Source organism: Oryctolagus cuniculus, chromosome 1 (assembly GCF_964237555.1).
Source record: "Oryctolagus cuniculus chromosome 1, mOryCun1.1, whole genome shotgun sequence".
Lineage (NCBI taxonomy): Eukaryota > Metazoa > Chordata > Mammalia > Lagomorpha > Leporidae > Oryctolagus > Oryctolagus cuniculus.
The window spans coordinates 48567071-48588815 of NC_091432.1; the positions used below are offsets into that span (position 1 = coordinate 48567071).

The 21745-nt window shown below is 61.2% G+C and overlaps 1 protein-coding gene across 6 annotated transcripts in view; it reads right to left on the minus strand.

The window, feature by feature from the left end:
- KCNC1 (potassium voltage-gated channel subfamily C member 1) overlaps nucleotides 1-15364 on the minus strand; it is a 41151-nt gene extending 25787 nt beyond the window's left edge. For 5 of the 6 annotated variants that reach the window (XM_051833923.2, XM_070065286.1, XM_051833924.2 and 2 more), the window contains exon 1: nucleotides 14651-15364. In XM_051833923.2, coding sequence (XP_051689883.1) covers nucleotides 14651-15220 — 570 coding nt within the window. In that variant the 5' untranslated portion in view covers nucleotides 15221-15364. 6 annotated transcript variants of the gene reach the window in all.
- Nucleotides 15365-21745: the final 6381 nt, after the last annotated feature.

Genomic DNA, 21745 nt, shown 5'->3' on the forward strand with positions numbered 1-21745 from the left:
CGCTCCATCTCACTTAGCCCAAACCAAGTCTGAAGGACATGGATTCGGAGGGGTTAAGTTACCCACAGGAAGTGACGGAGCCAGAATTGGAGACCCCGTTTGGTCTGGCTCCAGCACCATGCTGTTATCCACTCTCCCAGACCCCCAACAAACATGTACTGAATGAGTGAAGCTTTGTGTTGGTGCAAGTGTGTGTCCACCTGGGTGCAAGGTGCATGGGTGTGGGGAGCAGGCGCCTGCAGGTGTCTGCGTGCTTGCTTGTGCGGCTTTTTTAAGGCAAGACTCTCCCTTGTTGTCTCGGCCTTGTGTGTGCTGAAGCTATACTTCGCCGCAGCCGCGACTGTAATGAACAGTTAGCGGCACACCAGGCACTCTCATTGGACCTGGTTTCCCAGGGAGATCTCCGGGGCCAGCATGCGCGTGCACGTGCGTGTGCGTGTGCGTGTGTGTGTGTGTGTGTGTGCGCGCGCGCTGGGGGGTGCAGTGAGCAGCTTGGTGCTGGGGAATGCCAGAGCAGGGTTTCGAGAGGGAGACTGTTGCTCTAAGCGCTGTGCCTGGTGCAAATGGAGAGCTTTACTTAGCTCTAGCTGGAAGCGTATTCTCCAGACCAGTGGCATCTAAGCCTCCAGGCCCTGCCAAGCTCAGCTAGTGGCCACCGTCGCCTGTGGCCTCTTTACTGGCCCCTGGAGCTCCTGGCCAGAGCCTGGGGTTTACTGGGCAGACGGCAGGTCTCGCATCCTGGAGCCGAGGCCTCCCAGGGCCTGGGGAGGGCCCACTCCTCGGGCCCCCCCCACCCCCGCAGAGCGGCACTGAATGCAGGGACACACCCTGCCCGAGCCAGCGGAGGAGCCCCTCGCTGAGGCTGAGGACCCGAGGGGGAACCGCGGCCTCCCGCTCCAGAACTCACTTCAGGTGTGCTTGGCACAGCCTGGCGAGCACCGGCCAGCGCCCTCTTCCCCGCCCAGGCTCCCCCGTGACACGGCTGTCCTGCAACTTCTTTCCTGCCCACTCGCCTCCACTGGGGCCTCTCAACAGTCAGCACAGCCCAGTCCCTTGGGCTGGCTCCAACTCAGCTCCCAGTTCTCTCACTCCCCACGCCAGCCCGCCCCTGCGTCTCCCAATCCCACTCTGCTCTGCCTACCTCCCTGAAGGCCTCAGCTTCTAAGTTCTACCCTCTGGGAGGGTTCCCCTAATGGGGGTGGGGGTGGGACTTCCTCTCCTGCCCTGAGGGCAAGCAACTCCAACAGCAGGCATCTACACTCCTCTGGGCCCACACGCATTATCCACCTGCTGGCCATCCATCCATCCGGGTGTCCTTCCTTCCAACCATGTATCCACATCCATCACGGGTCTCCCTTCCTGTCCATGCTTTCATCCATTTGTCCATCTAACTATAGCATTCTTAAATTTAAGAAATATCTGAGGTCAGCGCCTCAGCCGCAGCTCAATAGGCTAATCCTCCACCTAGCGGCGCCGGCACACCAGGTTCTAGTCCCAGCCAGGGCACCGGATTCTGTCCCAGTTGCCCCTCTTCCAGTCCAGCTCTCTGCTATGGCCCGGGAGTGCAGTGGAGGATGGCCCAAGTACTTGAGTCCTGCACCCCATGGGAGACTAGGAGAAGCACCTGGCTCCTGCCTTCGGATCAGCGCAGTGCGCCGGCTGCAGCACGCCGGCCACGGTGGCCATTGGAGGGTGAACCAATGGCAAAAGGAAGACCTTTCTCTCTGTCTCTCACTGTCCACTCTGCCTGTCCAAAAAAAAAAAAAAAAAAAAAAAAAAAAAGAAAAGAAAAGAAAAAAAGAAAAGAAATATCTGAGAGAACGAGCGAGCGAGCACAAGAAACAGTTCCTATTCACTGATTCTCCCCCAGATGCCTGCAATGATGTGGGGCCGGGCCAGGCCAAAGCCAGGAGCTGGGAACTCAATCCAAGTCTCCCACGAGGATGGCAGAGACCCAACCACTGGAGCCGTCACCTGCTGCCTCCTAGGGTGCACATTAGCAGGAAGCCAGAACCAGGAGCCAGAGCCAAGCACTGAAACCAGGCCCTCAGACCTAACTGGCAGCTTAACCGCTAGGCCAACTGGCTGTCCCTGACCATGTCGCTCTTGACCACAGAACCACAGCACGGGGCCAGAGCCGTGGCTCACTTGATTAATCTACCGCCTATGGCACCAGCATCCCATATGGGTACCGGGTTCTAGTCCTGATTGCTCCTCTTCTAGTCCAGCTCTCTGCTGTGGCCCGGGAAGGCAGTGGAGGATGGCCCAAGTGCTTGGGCCCTGCACCCACATGGGAGACTAGGAGAAGCACCTGGCTCCTGGCTTCGGATCGGAGTAGCTCTAGCCGTAACAGCCATTTGGGGGGTGAACCAACGGAAGGAAGACCTTTCTCTCTGTCTCTCTCTCACTTTCTACAACTCTCTCTCTGTCTCTTTCTCTTACTGTCTAATTCTACCTGTCAAAAAAAAAAAAAAAAAAAAAAAAAAAAAAAAAAAAAAGAACTGCAGCACATGGGAGCAGGAGGGAATACTGCTACAGTTCTATTTAGCCCTCTGAATGTCCACCAAAAGACGTCCTGGTATCCAATCCGTCTTCTCCCACTGACTAACAGAATGGGCCTAGACAAGTGAACTCCTCTCTCTGGGCCATTTTCCCCTCATCAGTAACAAGGTGTCACAGCCACACCTTCCAGCTCCTGGGGCTGTGGTGAGCTGCAACACCCTGGCACAGAGTTCCTGGCTTCCTGCTATGGAACAGGAGCTGGCCGGGCCCGAGTGGATCCTTGTCCACTACGAGCTTACAGTTGAGGCTGAGAAACACCTAACATCTGTGGGTCAGTGGATCCAGGGCCCATGGGGGACAGGTGATGCCTCCTGGAAGCACAGAGGGGCGAGCAGGCTCGTGCTGGGGTCTGGAAGGACTGCAGAGAGCAGGGGCCCCGAAGGGAGCATCCGGTCAGATGTGTGGGGTGGGCGAGTCGGCATTCTTGGTGCCACACACGGTGAGCTCCAAGGCCGGGAGCCAGGGAGCTGCAGCGTGTTGGGGGCCAAGGGCAGGCAGTCCGGGACGGCAGGAGGGCTGATCTCCAAGGGGAGCAGTCAGGCCTCAGGCAGGGCCGTGGACGGGGGAAGGCTTGGTGAATTAGGGCAAACCACCACGATTCCGAATTCCAAGACTTGTGCCTACACCCCCAGCTCACCAGACAGGAGAAGAGATCCGCTCGGTGACAGCCGGGCTCAGGAGACACCATCCCTGCCACCTGGAAGGAAAGCCAGTGCCTGGCATTTCTGACCCTCGTGCGGCCCAATATGTCACCAGTGATGGCGGTTCAGGCCTCCGGGGCTGCACGGCCACCAGATGAAGCTTCCACGGCCTGCCTCTCCCTGTCTCTGTGGCTCAGCCAGGGCCTCCCCACAAGCTGGAGAGTGCGGGCCTGGGGGACAGTGGACGTGGCCCTTGGTAAATGCCAGGCACCAGGTCGGGGGCTTCACCACTGACTTCTCCTGCCCATGCAGCAGCAACTGTCATGCCTGAGCTGCACGTGGAGAAACAGGCCTAGCGGGAGGCGCCTCCCAAGTCCGCAACAGGGCAGGGGGAGGCCTAGACCCACTGACCTGGGCTGCCGCCTTCTCCCTCTCCCCATTATGCCCCCAGCGCCGGAGATGTGTCTCCTCCCGTGCGAGGCCTACAAAGCATCTCTGCCTCTGGTCCAACTGGATCCTCCCCCATCCCTGAGGGATGCCCACTTCATAGACACCGAAACCAAGGCCTGGAGACGCCAAGGCCACGTGCCAGTGCGTGGGCTGCTCAGGGGCCAACGTGGGCCTGGGCACACCACCAGGGCCAGCCCTCAACGGACGACCTCCACCTGGGCTCACAAGAGCCTGGCCCTTGGCTCTCAGCCCAGGGCTCCGGTGGCCCCAGGTGGCCCAGCAGGTGACCATGTTCCTTGCAGTTGCTCAGAGAACCCCCTGAGGTTGAGCATAAAATATTAATCTCTAAGCGATGAGACGCCAGCGTGGCAGGGAGTTGTGGCTGGAGGTATGTTCACATCCCTGCCCTGGTGACAAGGCCCAAGGGAGTCACTCTTGCCCATTCGACCACTTGGGTGGATGGGGAAGGCCCCCAGAGCACCACGCCTGGGTCCCTAGCACGGTCTCCCCAGCTGCAGCCACACTGTTGGGAGAAGGTAGGTCCCCGATCTCAGAGGCTGCTGGGAGACGAGGCCAGCGATGGCAGGGCATCCCAGGCAGCATCCATCCATGGCTCCATCCGCGGCCCCTGTCTGCAGAACGGCGAGGGTGAGCCTCAGCAGAACCGTTCACCCGCGCATCCTGGCTGTCCGCTTGTTCTCGCTGTGTGAGAAGGGCAGACTGCAGGGCAGGGATTTCTGACCGCCTCACTCTTTGCCTACTACGTGCCTGCCACAGAGCAGGTGCTCAGAAATATTTACCGGAAAAATGAATGCACCAATGACCCAGGGCCAACAGCTGCCCGGGCAGGGACACTGCTCAGACTGTCTTGCCGTGCAGGGCAGGGGTGTGGGGAGGCCCTTCCAGCGCCGGAATGGGGAAGGAAAGCAGTGAGGTGGGGACGTCGTGGGCAGTGGGGCAGGGGGCTCGTGGACGGGGCAGAGCCAGCATGCAGCAGGAGCTGGGCGGCCAGGCCAGCAGGAGGGAGGTGAGGCTGAGCCCCAACATGGTCTTCATTTGGCTGCCACGGCGGCGCAGGTGAACACTGCCTCTGAGCCTGGGCCCGAGGGGGCTGGCTCACGAGGCTGCATGAGCTCAGCTACCCAGGGCCGCCCTGGCTAATATTAGCTCGTCCCCACCCAGCCTGGCGTCGGCCTGGGGGAGCAGCCCAGCCGTGGAGTGGGCACTGCACTGGCACCCATGGGAGCCCTCAGCCCTGGCCCCTGCTGCTGCCCCTCCCTGTGTCTGAGCGCCCCTTTAACGAGTCGCTGCTTCAATGCCCGGGGCTGGGATGCACGGCCCCAGCTGCCATCCCCAGCACACTGCACATCGGTCAGTGTCTCAGGTCCCTGCGCTGGGCTCCCAAGCAGAGCCTGATGCCAGCCTTCCACACTCCCCCTCAGCGGCAGCCAGGCGGAGGGGCCTCCAGCCCTCGCTCTCAGGCCCCATGCCACACAGGGAGGGAGGGGCAGCTGAGGCTTGAAGGGAGCAGGTGAGGGTTCAGCCCTCAAGAGCTACTTAAGAGAAGGGAATGGAACCCACAAATAGCTGAGCCCTTATTACGTTCTGGGTTCTGGGCGAAGTGCTCCACACAGACTCCTCGCGGTAGCCCTGTGAGTCAGGCACTATTCCTGGCCCTCTCCGGGCACACAGACCGGCTAGGGGACTTGTCCAAGGTCACACAGCTGGATAGTGGTGGGGCTGCGACTCGAAGGCAGGACTCAGCAGGATGTGGTGGGGACTCGGGGGAGGTGTGGAGGCCACTCACTTCCCGCTAAGTGCATGACCCGGGGCTCGAAGTAGAGGGATTTGGGACAAAAACTCACCCTGGGCCTTCGAGGGCAGGAGTCTGGTTTGAAAGCCCACAACTACTGCCTAAATCCCCCACAGAGAAAGCTGACAGGGGAAGGGGACCGTGGCGGGGAAGGGAAGGCCTTGAGAAGCAGAGGGCTGGGAGACATGGGGCTGGGGGCTGGGCTGGACCCCGTGGGGCTTGGGGACTTGTGCATCCTGGCTTGGGACAATGGCGCCTTGGCCTGTGGGGGACTGAGCTGATGCAATATGAAGGAAGGGTTTGGAAAGATGGGGGCCAGGATGCCAAGAGCCCTTCTGGCCTGGGGTGGTGACGGTGACAGGTGGGACCCTGCCCAGGTGAGGCGAGGAAGAGGAGGTCCCCAGGAACAGCTCAAGGGCAGGTGCCCATGTCTGCCCCCAGTCTTGATCTCCACCCTACCTCATAATAGGTATTTACTGAGTGCCCATTACGCAGTAGGCCCTGCTCTAGTTTCCGGGATAGCGACAAGAACCTGTGCCCACATAGAACAGACATTCCGGGGGTGGGGGGGAGGCCAAAGCCGCTGAGTACTAGACAGGGACAAACACCCCGGGGGAAGGGTCCACAGAGGTGCACGGGAGCCAGCAGCACCTGAGCACAGGTCTGGAGGTGGGAGGAATGGCTGAAGGACATGTGCCTGGGGCGGGGGGCAGCCAGCAGCAGCCAGGTCCCCAGGCAGAAGTGCAGCAGTGCAGGCAGGAAGCCAAGGAGGCCAGGGCCAGTGGGCACAAGAGAGGCGGGGGCCATAAGGAGGGGTAGGGGCGCTCCTGGGACCCTTGGAACACTCGTCAGGACTTTGCTTCTCCTCTGAGGCACCAGGGGCCACAGCGAGCTGAGGTCTGGCTTGGTCTGACCGGCATTTTACCAGGATGCCATGCACAGGATGGTTAGGAGGCCTGGGCAGTAACCCGGGCCAGGAAGGCAGTGGCTTCAGCCACGGGTAGTGGCAGAGGTGATGAGAGGCAGCAGAACGTGGAGACAACAGGTTTTGCTGATGCGTGGAGGAAGAAAAATGGAGAGGGAGTCCCACGGCTTTGGGTCTGAGCCACTGGCCAGGACAGAGACGGGGGCTTGCCCCCAGGCCTCCTCACCCTGTCATCACTGGCACAGCCCTGGGGCAGGGTCAGAGGCATCTGGGGCGCTCCGCCACCTGCACCCCTTGCGTCCTGGTCTGCCCCCTTGTCTGGGAACCGCTGCCCAAGGAGGCACTGCTCCAACTCCGGTGCGCATGAGTCATCTGCGAGCCTCCTTCAAAGGCAGATTCCGAATCCAAAGGTCTGGGGTAGGGATGGGGCTGAAACCCTTTGACTGCTAACTGGGGCCTGGAGACGCCGCTGATGGTCTGGGGGCCCCATACTTCTCGGCACTGACTCTGCCTCTCTGAGCAGGAGCCGGCGGGGGGAGTAAACACTCTCATCCCACCACCACGCCCCAAGTCTAGGAATCAAATTCTCCCAGGAAAGAGCCAAGGACTCCCATCCATGGAGCCCCCATACCTTTGAAGTTGGCCCCCAGCCCCTGCTCCAGCCCCCCCGCTGGGCACAGTATCTCCCTTGTGAGCGGGCCTTCCTGCAGCTCCCCGAGGACGGATGGCCACGAGAAAGACCTGCAGAGGAGGGGACGGGGGCTGCCCCCAGGCCCGAGCAAACACCCCCTGATGAGGTGGCTGCCCAGCTCTGTGCTGGCCAGAGGGCTGGGTGAGCCTGTCAGCCAGGGCTCAGACTCCTATGCCATGAATGAATGAATGAAGACTGAGAAGGGTTGAGTGAACGGATGAGGAAGCTCTTCAGCCCCTCGCCCCCTGGCCTCCTACCCACTCCCCTTGCCAGGGGAGCACACACGTGTCCTAGAGGCAGTGAGGCTGGGATGTCGGAGAGCGAGGGCAGTGCCAGCCCGAGGCCCCAGCTCCTCTGCACACTGCAATCCAGAGATCCTGGGAGTCCCAGCAGGCCAGGGCTGCGCAGGGCAGGGCTCTGTCACTCACAGGGAGCGTGTGCATTTAGAACGGCCTCTGTCCCTTACAGCTGGACAAACTGCAGCCTGAAGGGGCCGAGGGACTTGCCCAAGGTAGCCCTGCTGCTCTAGTTGGCCTGGCGACAGATCCTGCCCTGGTCCTTGTGCCTGCTGCCCTCACCCAGGTCTTGTCTGGGGCCTCAGCTCTCCGCAACCCCGGGGCGGGTCCTGAATCCTGAGGCCTGCCTGCACCCAGCGCCAGGCCCCAGAGCTGACCCACTGGCTTCCAGCTCCCACGGTGCAAGCCGCAGTGACTCAGTGTCCACGGGAGCCGTCAGTCCTACTGGAGGAGGTTGGCAAGGACAGCTCAGTGTTACGGAGCTCAGGGACGGCTGTTCGCGCTCCACCAGAAGCAGAGAGGATGCCCAAGTGAGGAAAACATATGAGCAAAACCCAGAGGTTAAAATCAGGGCTGAGACAAGGAGGTGGCCAGGGAGGAGGCCGGCAGAAGGGAGCCCCAGGAGACAGGGCCATGACCCTGATCAGTAGGTCTTGAGTGCCAAGCTGAGGGGCAGCCAGCATCCCTGCCATGCATAGCTTCACACAGGAGAACTTGGGATCCCCCCAACACCCAGTGCCCCTGCATTCCCCTCCTGGCCACATGGGGGGGGGTTGTACAGATGTGGTGGGAGGGCAGCTGCAGCCCCAACACAAAACTCTCTTTCTCAGAACTGACAGAGAGCACCAGCTTAGCCGGCCAGCCCGAGCTGCACCTGCCACTCCCCAGGGACTAGAACTTGCTGAGGGGGACAGCTGGGGAGGAGAGCACCAGGGCATGGCAGGCCCCAGCTCCCCGTCTCTGGGACACCAGCAGGAGGAGTGGTGATGCACAGGGCTCCAGGGTCCCACAGACTCGGGGCTCAGTGCTGGCCCCACTGCTCACAAGCTAAGTGACCTTGGGTAAGTGGTGTGACCTCTCTGAGCCTCTGCTCCCTTGCCTGTGAACTGGTATGATACTAATAATGCCCCCCTGCGAGAGCCTTGGGTGAATAGGTGAGAATACGTCAAGCAAGCCTGACAGTGGCCAGCACCCAGTAGGTGCCTTTGTCTCTAGGAGCCATTGTTACAAGTCAACAATGGGAGGGGGTTCTGGACCATCCTGCCTGGGGAGGCCAAGGATTCGGGATGAGCCTCGGCTGCCTGGCCCGAGAGGGTCTCAAGCAGCCAGGCCTGGCCCTGGAGGGCAGGACCGGTTAGTGCCTCCTCCCTGTGGGCTTTGGTGTTCTTTTCAAACTGAGGGCCAAAAAAAAAGAAAAAAAAGAAAAAAAAAAAAAGAAAAAGAAAAAAGAAAGAAATGCACAGGGGGCCAGGCCCAGCACCTAGAGGCCGGTGTCATGAGCTTGAGTCTCACAAATTCCTGTGTGTTCTTGAGCACGTGTCTTCCCTTCTCTGAGCCTGTTTCTAATGCACTTTTAGCAAAGGGCTCTGAAGAGGAGTCAGTGACGCCAGGACACCCTGCCTGGATGCCTGCTCAGGTTCCCCATCCCGCACTGTCCCCCCAGGAGATGACTGATCAGCAGCCAGAATCCCCTTAACCTGACATTTCCTCCCAGTGATCTACCTCCAGCCATGGTCCCTGGTTACAAAGTCGCACCTGTCAAGGCTGTATTCAGAGTGCAGTGCAAACCCTCTTGCCCGCTGCAAGACCCCGCCGCCACGGCTCCCGTACCAACTGCGACAGCCGTGAATGAGCCGCATCCCTGATTACATTCCTTTATCACAGCAGTGACTTGTGGTGGCCTGGGAGCACCCATCTGCTCCGCAGGGAATGCGTGGCAACTGTCCCCAGAGGCTCCTGGCCCTCACTGTCCCCTGAGCTCGCACCAGGGCTGGGACGCTCAGGCCAGAGTGGTGGCCAGAAGCCGACGGGCGGCTGCGGCCCAGGCCCTGACCTTTTGGGCCAGAGCGAGTGCACCAGTCATGAGACCGCTCAGAATAGCCAGAGGCACTATATTCAGCTGCTGTGGGAGGCCGAGATCCCCCAGCGCGCACGCAGTGGGCTTTGGAACGGGCCCCCTGCAGCTGCCCTCCCCCACCTCTGAGACAGCCCACCCGCCTCCCTAAGAGGCTCAAGCCAATCCCCTCCTTCCCAGAGTCCAGGAGCAGGCGCAGGCCCTGAGCCCGGAGGTAGCAGACACAGGCAGCTGAACCAGCCTGCTCGCATGCGGCCCTGGGTAAAGCCCTCCGCCCTGCGCCACTGTTTCCTCTCCGTCATGATAATCGCTCCTATTACACTGCCTATGCGAGAAGCTCCGACACCCAGGTGAAACAAAACCTAGTCACACAAGGCCGCTGATGAGCACTGTATCATAAACCAGATAGCTTTTTGAAAGGAAGGACTTTGGGCCTGACCCTGGCCCAGCCGGTGGAGTCCAGGAAGGCATCACTGAGAACGGATGCTTGGGGGTTGTGCAGCGTGGGAAGGAGTGAGTGGAGCCAGGAGGAAAGAGTGCGCCAGAGGGAGCTGTATATGCAAAGGCCCTGAGGCAGGGAATCTGGCCCATGTAAGAAGTGAAAAGAGGCCAGGTGGTTGCTACTCAGTGAGCACTGAGGAGACTGAGACAGGGAGGCCCTGAGAGGCCAGGGTGTGGGCCAGGGAAGTACCCAAGTGTGTTAAGCAGGCAAGGCACTGATCTGACAGACGGTGAGCTGTCAGAGGTAACCACAGAGGTTGCCAAGCATAGAGACCAGGGGCTGTCGGTGGAAGAGCTGGCAGGGAGCTCCTGCAGAGGTGGCTTGAAGCCGGAGGGCGGACACGGAGATGGACAGGCATGGGGTACATCGATCGTGCAGCCACTGGGAGTAATTAGAGCAGCCAGCGTCTACTGAGCACCTACTGTGTGCTGGGCCCCGCGGCTCTGCACAGTCACCCCCACGGGCTCTACAACAATGCTGGGAGGTCACGACACCCAGCATTGCCCCTGTTTAGCCTTGGTGAGGCTGTGGGCCTTTGGCTGGGAGACTCGTGGTTTGCGATTTTCATTACTGGGAGGGCAGAGGCCAGGGGTACTGTTCAGACACACAGGGCTCCCTGTGAAAGAATTGGAGGAAGGAGAACGCTTGGGGTGGCTGGGGACGCGGCGGACTCTTCTCCACTGCCCAGGGCTCTCCTACACTCATTGCCTGGAGGAGGTGGGCCCTAAGACAAGAGGCCGAGTGGCCCAGCAAGATTCCAACGACGGCGCCATCCACCAGCCCTCCCCTAGAGGAGCCTGCATTGCCTGGGTCCAAGGGAGGTGCAGAGGTCTCCAGCTGGCTCTGTGCTCCAGCCTCCAGGGAGCAGAGGGGGACTCAGGGCTGCTTTAGGTCCCAAAGAGGTAGAGACAAGGCAAAGAGATAGACACTAGACGAGGGCTCAGCAGCGAGGCGGGCAGTGCGTGGGCGGGAGTGGGGCTTCCCCAGCCTGGGGGTCGTGGGCACGTCTTTGACCTCTGGGAGGTCACTGACTCTGGGGGACCGACATCACCGCTCACAGCTGTGCCATGGACCCTGTCTGGTCTGCAGCCTAGGGACCACCACTGGCCCTGATGGGACATGGAATGATGCTCCTGATGACAATGTGCAAGTCACACTCAAAAGCCGAGGGCTTTGGACTTCAGTGGACCCCCCGCAAGGAGGAAAGGAGGGCAGGCTTCAAGCAGGGCTCCCGCGGGCTGCCCCACATCTGTTCTCACACCTCTGCAACTCAGCCCGGGAGCACCGCAGCCCCCTGCTCTCTGCACGGCCAGCCTCCTGCCTGCCCCGCCATTGCCTCTGGGATAATTTCTTATTCCCAAAGCAGAGGAAGCTCCTTAACCCCTCACCCCATGGGATCCTCATCACTCCCACCCAGAATGCAAGCTGAGCTCATCCCAGGACAGAGAGGCCGGGGAGCCAGCTGTCACCTCTCACAAGCTCAGATGGGACCTCCACCCCAGCCACACAGGCTCCATCTTCCTGAGCCAGTGCCAGGGCCTGGGTGGGTGGCAGCTCCTCAGGGAAAGGTGACCTCGCCACTGGGCCTGCCCGCCCACACTGGCTGGAAGTGCCCCTGGCAAGGCGGCTCAGGTGTCCCGGGAGATGGAGGGGGCAGGCAGGCAGCTGCTGCCTTCCGTGTCCCTGCAGGTGCACGCACACCCAGACAACACGCTGTGTCTCCTATCCAGTGACACACTGTCACCTGGAGCAGCATACACGCACAACCGGTCACTCGGGGAGCCTCCGGCAGCCTTCTGCACAGATGGTCTCATGCACACGCACACACACAAAGGCAGCAAAGAGCTTCACACAGGCAGTTGCACACTTGGCCCGCACAGAGACACACTCACCTAGTCTTGCACACACAGCATCTCTCTTCCACACACAGTCCCTCTCCTTAATCATATACTATCCCCTACAGTCTCATCCTCCCTCCCTCTCTCTCTCTCTCACTCTCTCTCTCTTTCTCACACACACACACGCACAAAGTACATTTCACCCCCAATCTGTCTCTCACACTCACCCAGGATTTCCCTGACACAAGGACTTACAGACTCTCAGACTCCGTCTCAGCACACACACGTACACACGCACACGCGTGCACTGCCTCATGGCATGTCTGTCTCTTCTTGCACACACACGGCACCTCTTACACAAGCCTCCTCTCACACATAACCCAACAGCAGCCTGTTCTGCAGTCTAGACCTAGCAATTCCAGGAGGCCTGGGGCCCCGGGTGGGGGAGGGGTGGACGAAGGTGACAGCGCCAGCGGTGGCAGAGCAGAGCGGGAGGAGGGCGGGCAGCCGGCTGGTCCCTGCGCAGCTGAGCCGCAGAGAGACAGCGCAATGCAGCGAGGCTGGCCGGCGGGCGGCCGGGAGCCTGGGTTCCAAACCCTGCTCTGCCTCAGCTCCCTTGCTCCCCTGGGGGCCTGGGTCCTCATCTGTCACCCAAGAGAGTTGGAAGGGACGACAATCTTTCTGTGAAGCTATGGGGGAAATGGTGGCCCAGATCGGAAGAGGCGGGCTCCTGCCAGGAGCCACCTCTGCCCTGGCACCCCTGCCCCGCCACCACCTCCCCCTGCCCAACTTCAATGGACATTTGCATGAGAGATTTTTTTTAAAGACTTGTCAGTTGGGTTTTGTACACCAGCAAGACCCCAAGCCACAGCCAATGGCCCAACTGTCTGCACTGGGTACAGCTACCCCACGTCCCAGGAATGTCCAGTGGGAGGAGAGGGACTGGGACATGCCCCATGGGCCCCTGCCTGCCTTGGAACTCAGGGATTCTGATTAAGAGCCCAAAAGCTGAGCCTAGGAAAGGGGTGTGAGCACCCAACCTCCTGCCAGGGAGAGCCGCTGAGATCACCGTGAGGAAGTGGGGCCTCCCTGGCTTTTCAGGCCAAGGTTGGGGGCAGGCGGAAAACGCTGCCCAAGGTCAAGTGTGGGCTGAATGGGCAGCTGCTCTGACCCAGGCCTTTGCCCAGCCTGTCCCCCACCCCAACCCTAGCACTCACTGGCTCAACACACTGGGGCTCAACACCCCAGTGCCCCTGCTCCAGCCCCTCCCCACAGCTGAGCACAGCTCCCACTTACATAATCCTCTAGCCGTGGTGCTGGCCTCTGTCGGGGAAGGGGACGGGAGGCCTCTGGGGGTCCCAGGCCACTCTAGGAATGGCAGGGAGTTTGTGGCCACCACAAGGAAGGAGAAGCTCCCAGGGGATTTGGGTTCAAGTCTCCCTTAGCCTCCAGCTTCCTGGGTGACCTTGGGCAAGATTCTCAGGGGCAAAATCAGAGGCCAGGCTCGCTCCCTTTTGGACCCCGCTGCCCACACCTACCTGTTCTAAGATTCCAGGGTAAGTCTCTAGCCTGCTGCCCCTCCACCATGCCATCTGACCACATCTGGGCCTCACATGACCTTTTGCTGCCCTCCCAGGCAGCCCCTGCCCCTGCCCCTGCCCCCTGCCCCCTGCCCCCTGCCCCAGGCTCTGGCTCAGGCTCCAGTGGGCAGTGGGAAGCCAGGGTCAGCAGGGAAACAGCAAGGGCAGAGGTAGTGCTTTCTCGGGTGGGTGTGTGTGTTGGGGCAGGGTGGCCGCCCACGGATGGGGAAGGATCTCTCTTTATATTGCCAACTCTGTTCCTGCCCTGGTGCCCTGGACTCCCCGCAGGCCTCCGGAGGCAGAGCGCAGGAAGGTGGAACTGTCTCTTCCAGGGTGGCCAGCTGGCTGCTGCCAGTCTCCCTTCTGGGCTCAGTTACCGAGGGGTCAGCAGCAAAGGCCCTGGGAGCCCCCTCTCCCACTGTACAGATGATGACACTAACCCAGAGAGGGCCAAGGTCAGAAGCAGGGTGTCCTTTCTCCCCAGCAACAAGCTGCTTGTCACCAAAGGGGAGTGGCTGCTGAAGACACACCCACCTCTCAGGCACACCTCACCCTGGCAGGCTCCCCCTGAGGGCTCCCCTCTCCCTGAGCCCCCAAGTCCCAGAGGCTGCACAGGTGTGAACCTCGTGACCCTCTCAGACACCCATCACTGTGCACAGAAAAGGACAAGCTCTGACCCCAGGAGCAGGTCACAAAGGGATTGCCAGCCCCCAAGTTGCGAATTAGCCCTCAAGATTCCCCCTTGGCTGAGGCTGCTCCGGGGGAGAGGGGTGGTCTCTCTGGAGCAGCCAGGCAGGCCTCAGGCCCTCTTGGGCCCTGGCTGGCTCCAGGCACCTCCTTACCTGGGAGGTGCTTCCTTCCCCACACCAAAATCTATAGAGGGCACTTCGCACCTTCAAGCACACATCTGCAAAGACACAGATACACGCCGACGGCCACTCACGCACACTCATACACCCGTGCTCACTCGCTCCCACCCAAACACACACCACCACACTTACATAAATACGCACACACCAGCTACTCACACACACAAACACCCCTTCCTACCCAACCGCACTGACTCGCTGTGAGGGACAGCGACTCCTGCAGGGCTCTCAACCGGTCACCCTTGCAAAGGGCCACCGCTGCGCTCCAGGACACTCGCATATGCCCCTTCCAGTCCAGACTCCCTGGGCGCCGGCTCTCGAGCCCCTCCCCGCCTCCGCCCGCGGGAGCAGAGGGCGCTCGCTGCCTTCTCGGCCCGCCCGCTCTGCTCCGGGCTCTGTTGCCACTTACCCGCGCGTAGCGAGACGAGTAGGGATCCTCGAAGAGCGCCCAGATGCGTGGCTGCCAGCGGCGCCAGAAGCCGCCCGGCCGGCCGTCCGGGGAGTCGCTGAGCGCCAGGCGCTTGGTCATCTCCAGCTCGTCCTCGCCGTCGCCCGAGTCGCCAGGGCCGTCGGCGTCCGCGTCGTCGGCACTGTTGTCCAAGGGCGCCCCGCCAAAGCTGTCGAGCGCCTCCTCGGCGTCGCGGTGCTGGCGGTAGGTCATCCAGCAGCACGGCTCCACGTCGGTCTCGTCGATGCCCCAGAAGGCCAGCTCCTCCTCGTACAGCGGCCCGCACACGTCGGCCGGGCAGTGCAGCTTGCCCGTGCGGTAGTAGTTCAGGATGTGCGCAAAGACGCCCGGGTGGCGATCGAAGAAGAACTCGTCGGCCCGCGGGTCATAGTCGAAGTGGCTGTGGGCGTCGGGCTCCGCCAGCCAGGCGAGCCGCGTGCCGGGCAGCGTGCGCAGCGTCGAGCGGTACGTCTGGTGGCGCGTGCCGCCCACGTTGATCACGATGCGCTCGCTCTCGTCCCCTTGGCCCATCGCGGCGCCCCCTTAGGCATGGCGCGGCCCAGCGACACCCATGGGAGCGGCCGCCAGGGGGAGTCGGTGCCGGGGAGGGGGGCGCGCGGCCTCCTCCCCCCTCCCCCCAGCCGTCGGGGGAACAGAGGACCGCGGCTCTGGCCACCCCAGCGAGCGGCTGGGACCCGTCGTTCGGGGCGCTTTTTGGTCCAGGGAAGTGCGCGCCGGATCCCAAGGGTCTCCAGGCGCTTGATGTGGGAGGGAGCTGGTCTGGCTGTGGAGGAGGCAGAGGAGCAAAAAGGGAGGGAGGGAGGGAGGGAGGGGGGCGGCGCTCAGCGGCGAGCCCCGGGAGGAGGGGAAAGAGGGTGGGGGGGCCGGGCTTCTATCCCCATCTCAGCTGGAGAGCGGAGAAATCGACACAAAGCTTATGGGGCCAGGCAGATAGAGACCAGCTCCCAGAAGGGGGAGGGGAGGAGAGGGGGCCGGGAAATGCGCGCTCCGCGGTGCGGTGGTCGCCGCAGCGCGTCCTCCGCGCCGGGGAGATGGATGCCGGCTGCCTTCCTCCCTGCGTGGCGGGGCTGCAGCGCGGGGCGCAGGGCGGGCTCCGGCCCCCTCCCCTCTCTCCTTGCCTGGCTGCCTGCTCCCCCCGGCGGCGGGCGCGCCCGCCCGCCCTCCTCGTTCCTTCTCCCCGCCTCCCGGAGGAGATGGCGGGTCCCCTGGGCAGGGGCGCCCGGGTGTTGCTCGGTGCGGCGGCCGCTGCGCGCCGCGCTCCGGGCGCTCAGGCTCGACCTGGGCTCCGCTGGGCTGCGCTGGGACTCAGGCTTCCGCGGCGGTGCTGAAGGGACAGCTCCCAGACGGTCGCGGAGCTGCGTGGGGCCGGACGGGGGTTCTGCCGGCTGGGTTTGGTCTGCGGGGCCGGCCGGCACTGGCTCCGGTGCCTCTGCGCCCCGCGCTCCGCTCCCGGCTTCGGGCAGGCGGTGGGCGCTGCCGGCCGCGGCCAGGGGGCTGCGGAGGTCGGGCCCGGGAGGCGGGGGTGGCGGGGCCCGGCGCGGCGCGGCGAGGCCGGCGAGGCCAGGGAGGCGAGGCGCGGAGCGGCCGCCGCCGCCGCGACGCTGCCGCCGCCGGAGCTGCTGCTCAGCTCGCTGGCTGGCTCGCTCGCTCGCGCGGTCCGCGTCCAGCCCGCCGCTCTCCGGACACGGGCACACGGCGCGCGCAGCCGCACTCGCCCCCGGAGGGAGGCGCCGCGCTGGGTCCTAAAAAGCCCTGATTCCGCGCCCCCCTCCCAGCCCAGCGCGAGCCGGGCCTCCCTCCACCCCAGCGCTGGGGGCGCCCGCCCCGCACGGCTCCCGCTGCTCCCGGGGGACCCGCCGACGCTCCGCCCCAGGGAGCGCTGCTCGAAGGGCGGGGGCTCCAAGAGACGTCTGGGCCCGCGGCCCCGGGTCACATTGAGGTGACAAGGGCGTCATAGGCACCCGCCCCTCTCCTTCCAAACCCGGAACTGTCTGATCCCCTGGTGAGGCGAGGCGCTCCCAACGGGTCCTCAGAGACACCTTGTCCGGGATCGGGCGCGATAGATAGATCCAAGGAGCGCTTTCATACCAACCATTCGCCCGGAATCTGGAACCCCGCGATGCTTCCATAGCTATCCTGTTGCATGGACTCCAAACACACACACACACACACACACACACACACGCCTTGTTCTCTAAACCATCACAAACAACCAATCCTGGCTCTTTTTCACCCCCTGCCACCGCTTACTACTTTGCGTTTCGGTGAATTCTCAGATAAACATTTTCCCAGAAAGCCATATACAGATTTCAGTTGCCATTAGCCGCTTTTCACATTTTAATAAACAGCTCAAAGATTATGTAAAACAAGAACCCCAAAATCAAAACCAAAAGGCCCTGGACCCGTGGAAGCTTGGGACTGACCTCATCTCCTGGAAGCCCCTGTCCCCCCCAAGTCCGCTGGTCTGCCAGGTGTGGGTCCCTGGGTGCTCTCAGGGCTCACGGGGGATGCTGCTCCTAAGCCCCACTACGTGTTGACATTCTTCTCCCCAGGGAGAAGGCAGCCCCAGCTGCCTTTGGGGCCACCCTGTGTTGCCTGTGGGGCTGGGTGGGAGCAGCTGCCTGCAGTGACGCCCACAGCTTCACAGTGGCTCCTGGGGGTGGGGGTAGCAGTCTGGACCTCACAGCCTTCCTGGCCGCTGCCTGCTGCTGGTGCCCCCACTGACCTTAGCCCATCCCTCACTCCTCCACTCCCTGCTTGTCCCAGGCTCTGTCCCAGGCACAAGGGCACAGGAGATGAATCAGCCGCAGCCTCTGCCCTCCACCAGCTCCAGGCATTGGCGGGGGGCAGGGGGAGGGGAGGTGGGCAGGTGGGCCTGGGCAGGACACGAGGACAGGCCCAGCTCCAAGGGGCAGCTGGGCTGGGAAAGCGGCTTATTGATCCCAGTCCAGCCCAATCGAACACAAGCTGCCTGGGCAAAGGGCGATTTAATTAAGGAGACCTGAGGCTCCTGTTTATACCTGTTGGCACTTGCTGACTGTGCAGGCTGCCGTCCCTCCACACTGCCCCACACACAGATGCTGTTGCGGGCCTGGGGACAAAGCAGTGCTGTGGACATCTCTGCCATCATCCAGCCAGGGAAATCACCTCCCAGCCACAGAGAGGTCCTTGTGTGGTGGGGAAAGGGCTTGGAGGGATGGAGAAGGGCAAGGGATGACAGATGGAGGGAGAATGGGAGAGAGAGGGCGGTAACTCAGAACTGGAGAGAGAGCTGGACAGACGAACAGAGGACTGGCGTCTGGGGACAGGTGCACACTCCTTCCCTCCAGAGCTTAGTCTGCATGTTTTTTTCCCAGTTAGGAGCTGCTCCTTTCTCAGTCTCAGAGCAATGCAGGGATGAGCGTGTCTTTAAGTGTCCCTCTCACCACGACCTGTGTGAGACCTGTCTGCTAACCATGAAGAGGTCTGGCCTGGTGTAGCCCAGCCTGGCCCATATGCGGGTCCCCAGGACACAGGCTCTCAGGAAGCTCTGCCCCAAGACTTCCTAAGGGAGAGTGGAAGGGCACAGAGAGCTTGGCACACACGCATGCCAAGATGGGTGAGATCGAGACCGGGAGACCAGAGACAGGCCTCTCCAGAGCGCCCCTTCCCCCCAGCCTCATGACCAGCCACTCCCCCCTCACCTGCCCTAGACATCTGCAATTGCTGCTCAAGGGCTGACGACCCCGCTTCCTCTCCCTCCTGCAGAAGCACCAGGGGTCAGAGGACGGCTCCCAGACCTTCTCTACAGCTCATCCTTTTGCCCGAAAATGACTTTCAGCTCCTCCAGGGCTCCCCATGTGCTTCCCTGCACAGTGCTCAGAGCGGTGGCTGCTCACTGAGGGCTCCCTGACTCGGGAAAGGCCAGGAGAGGGGCTGGGACCCAGGAAGCCCCGAGGCAGACTGTGGGAGTCGGGGCCCCTTACCAAGGCCAGAGTGGGACTTACCCAGGACCCTTTAGGAAGTCAGTACACAGTACACACCCTGGCCAGGGCCCCATGGGGGAGTCTTCATGGGGAGCTGCTGTGAGACGCAGAGGTGGAGAGACAGAGGCAAAGGGCCCCAAGTAAGGGGGAAGGTGGAAGCCTAGGGGCTCTGGCCAGGCCTCGCCCTGGGAGATGAGCTAGGAAAAGAGATGCGATCCAGGGCTGGAGGGAGTGAGAACATGACAGGCACACATTACACCTTAAAATGCCCTAGGCCGCATGCAGAGGCGGCTCGGGGAGAAGTCAGCTGTGCAGAGGTGCCCCACACATTCCACTTTAGGATTCTCACTTGGAGCCCTGGTGACACCAGCCCTTCCCCCAGCCCAGGCCTCAAGAAATAACCCCTTCTGTATCCTAAGCGGCACATAAAAGTCCCTTCTCTCACTTCCTCTTCACACAGAAGGCTGGCATTTGCAGAAAGCCCAGAAAAACCAACAGGGCAACATAGAAGAAAAAAAAAAGAAAGAAAATAAGAAGCAGAGACATAGGAGAGGGGAAGTTCGCTTGTCACGAACACTGACCACAGACCCTAAAGCCTTGCCCCCTTTCCATTTTTGAGCTCTCGCCGTTATCCCGGCTCCCCCTGCAGAGTAGGCTGTGGTCCCATGCCACACAATCTTTGGGCGTTGGGGAGGGTGGTGGGAGGAGGCGGTGAGCTACTGCGGGTGGACAGTATGCAGTGGCTTAAAGCACAGACGCGGGCACAAGACCACCTGGGTTCAAATCCCAGCTAACTGTGACCTTGGACAAGTCATGCAACTTCTCTGTGCCTCAGTTTCTTTGCCGTTGGTGTTGGGGACAGTCATCATGCCTACATCCTCAGCACTTCGGCTGTGTGCAGGCTGAAGGGGAGGATGTGCAGGGCTCCCGGGAGTTCTGTGTGCATGCAAGGGGCTGGAGGAGGAGCTGGGGCTGGCAGCGAGCTAGACAACGGTGAAGAGAGTCCTGAAGCCAAGTGTGGCCTCCATTTGCACATCCGGCACTCACAGGCCTTAGACCTGGGCGTGCGAGGCCCTGGACCTGGTCCAAGTCCAGCCCCCAGGCCTTTGTCCAGGTTGGCATATTCTTCATGGCTCTTCCAGGCCCAGAGCCTCTGCATTCCTGATGGGTTGGGGTGCCATCTTGCGGCCGTGCTTGGAAGCTACCGTCAGCAGAGTGCTGGGAGAGTCGGCTTGGTGGGATAGCCTGCTGTGATGGTAGGCAGTGGGGACAGCAGGTGGCGTCGGCTTCCCAGACCAGACCTCCTCCCTCTGATGGGCAGGGGGGAGTGAACCTCAAGGTGTCACTGTGGGAAACTGGTGACCTTGGTCATAGGATCAGGAGCTTGAGCAGTGACCCTGGTAGCTAACTTGGGCCGGGGTAGGAGTCGAGGTAGAGCTGCTCCTACTTGCAAATCCTGCTTTCTCTTAGACCATGGGAAGCCTAGAAAGGGGCCAAGGTGAGGAATCGTCTGGGCAGGTGTCTTGAACAGGATTTTTCCAACATCTGTGTTGCTGACGCTTTGGAATGGTGTGTGTGTGTGTGTGTGTGTGTGTGTGTAGCCACACACTCTTGCTTGCTTTCGAGCTTGCTCCAGACTGCACAAGGTGCAATGTTTAGCAGGCTTCTATCCACTAGATGTCAGTAGAAGCCGCTTCCCCAGCAGGCATCATCAAAGGTCTATGGACACTGCCAAAGCCCCCTGGGGGCAGAGGGAGGGAGAGGGGATTTCCTCTGGTTAAGAGAATCCTTGATCTAGAGTGTTGGGTCCAAATCGCATTTTCGCTGCTCACTAGCTGAATGAACCAGGCACATTCCCTCTTTAGGCCTTGTTTCCTCTTGTGTGGCAAGGGAGTGATACTCCATGGGGTTTACGCAGGAGAGTGCCTCACCTCCTCTCCGCTTCTCTCCATCTGCCATCCCTCAGCAGCCAGCTCCTACCCCACCTCTCCATCGCAGACCCTTGCCAATCCCTAGCCTTAGGGGGTTGCTGTGGGTCCCGGGCAGAACTGCCACCCGCCCTGGACTTGGTCTTTGGGAAGGCGGGGTCTCACCACCTGTCGGGGCTGGCTGTGGGGTGAGGTGGGGAGGTGGGAGATGATGAAGGCAGGGGAGCAGGTGTGTGAATGCGGTCAGGGGTCCATGTGTGTAGGGATGATGGTGTGCAGGCACTTCTACAAGTGTGTCCCCAGCAGCACTGGGCAGAGGCCACCGAGCCCTCTCCCAAGAGGAGCTGGGGACTCCTGGTGACCCCAGGGCTTGTCCGAGGAGCCTGGCGCTTCCCCTGCTGTGCAGAGTGTGTGTGCGTCAGCCTGAGGGGGAACAGGGTCAGCAGAGTGCAGGTGGGAGGGGTCCCAAGCCAAGACTTTTTCAAAATAGAAGGCGGCCGGCGCCGCGGCTCACCAGGCTAATCCTCCGCCTAGCGGCGCTGGCACACCGGGTTCTAGTCCCGGTCGGGGCGCCGGATTCTGTCCCAGTTGCCCCTCTTACAGGCCAGCCCTCTGCTGTGGCCAGGGAGTGCATTGGAGGATGGCCCAAGTGCTTGGGCCCTGCACCCCATGGGAGACCAGGAAAAGCACCTGGCTCCTGGCTCCTGCCATCGGATCAGCGCGGTGCGCCGGCCGCAGCGCGCCGGCCGCGGCGGCCATTGGAGGGTGAACCAACGGCAATGGAAGACCTTTCTCTCTGTCTCTCTCTCTCACTGTCCACTCTGCCTGTCAAAAAAATAATAAAAAATAAAAAATAAATAAAAACAAAATAGAAGGCAAGAAATCAAATAATAAATAAAAAGCAAGGGAAGAAGTGAATATTTTAAATAAATCAGAACCAAATATACATTTTTAAAAAGTTGACCAATTCCACCGAGAAAACTAGATACAATACGTTGACAACCAAAACAGTTACAACTCCGTTTGCAAGTGCAGAATGATTTTCAGTTGAAAAAGCATTGATTTTATATAAGCTGCATCAGAGATGGCTGAGAATGAAAAATCACGGTCCCTACCCCATATAAGCATTTCTTTCCTGTATA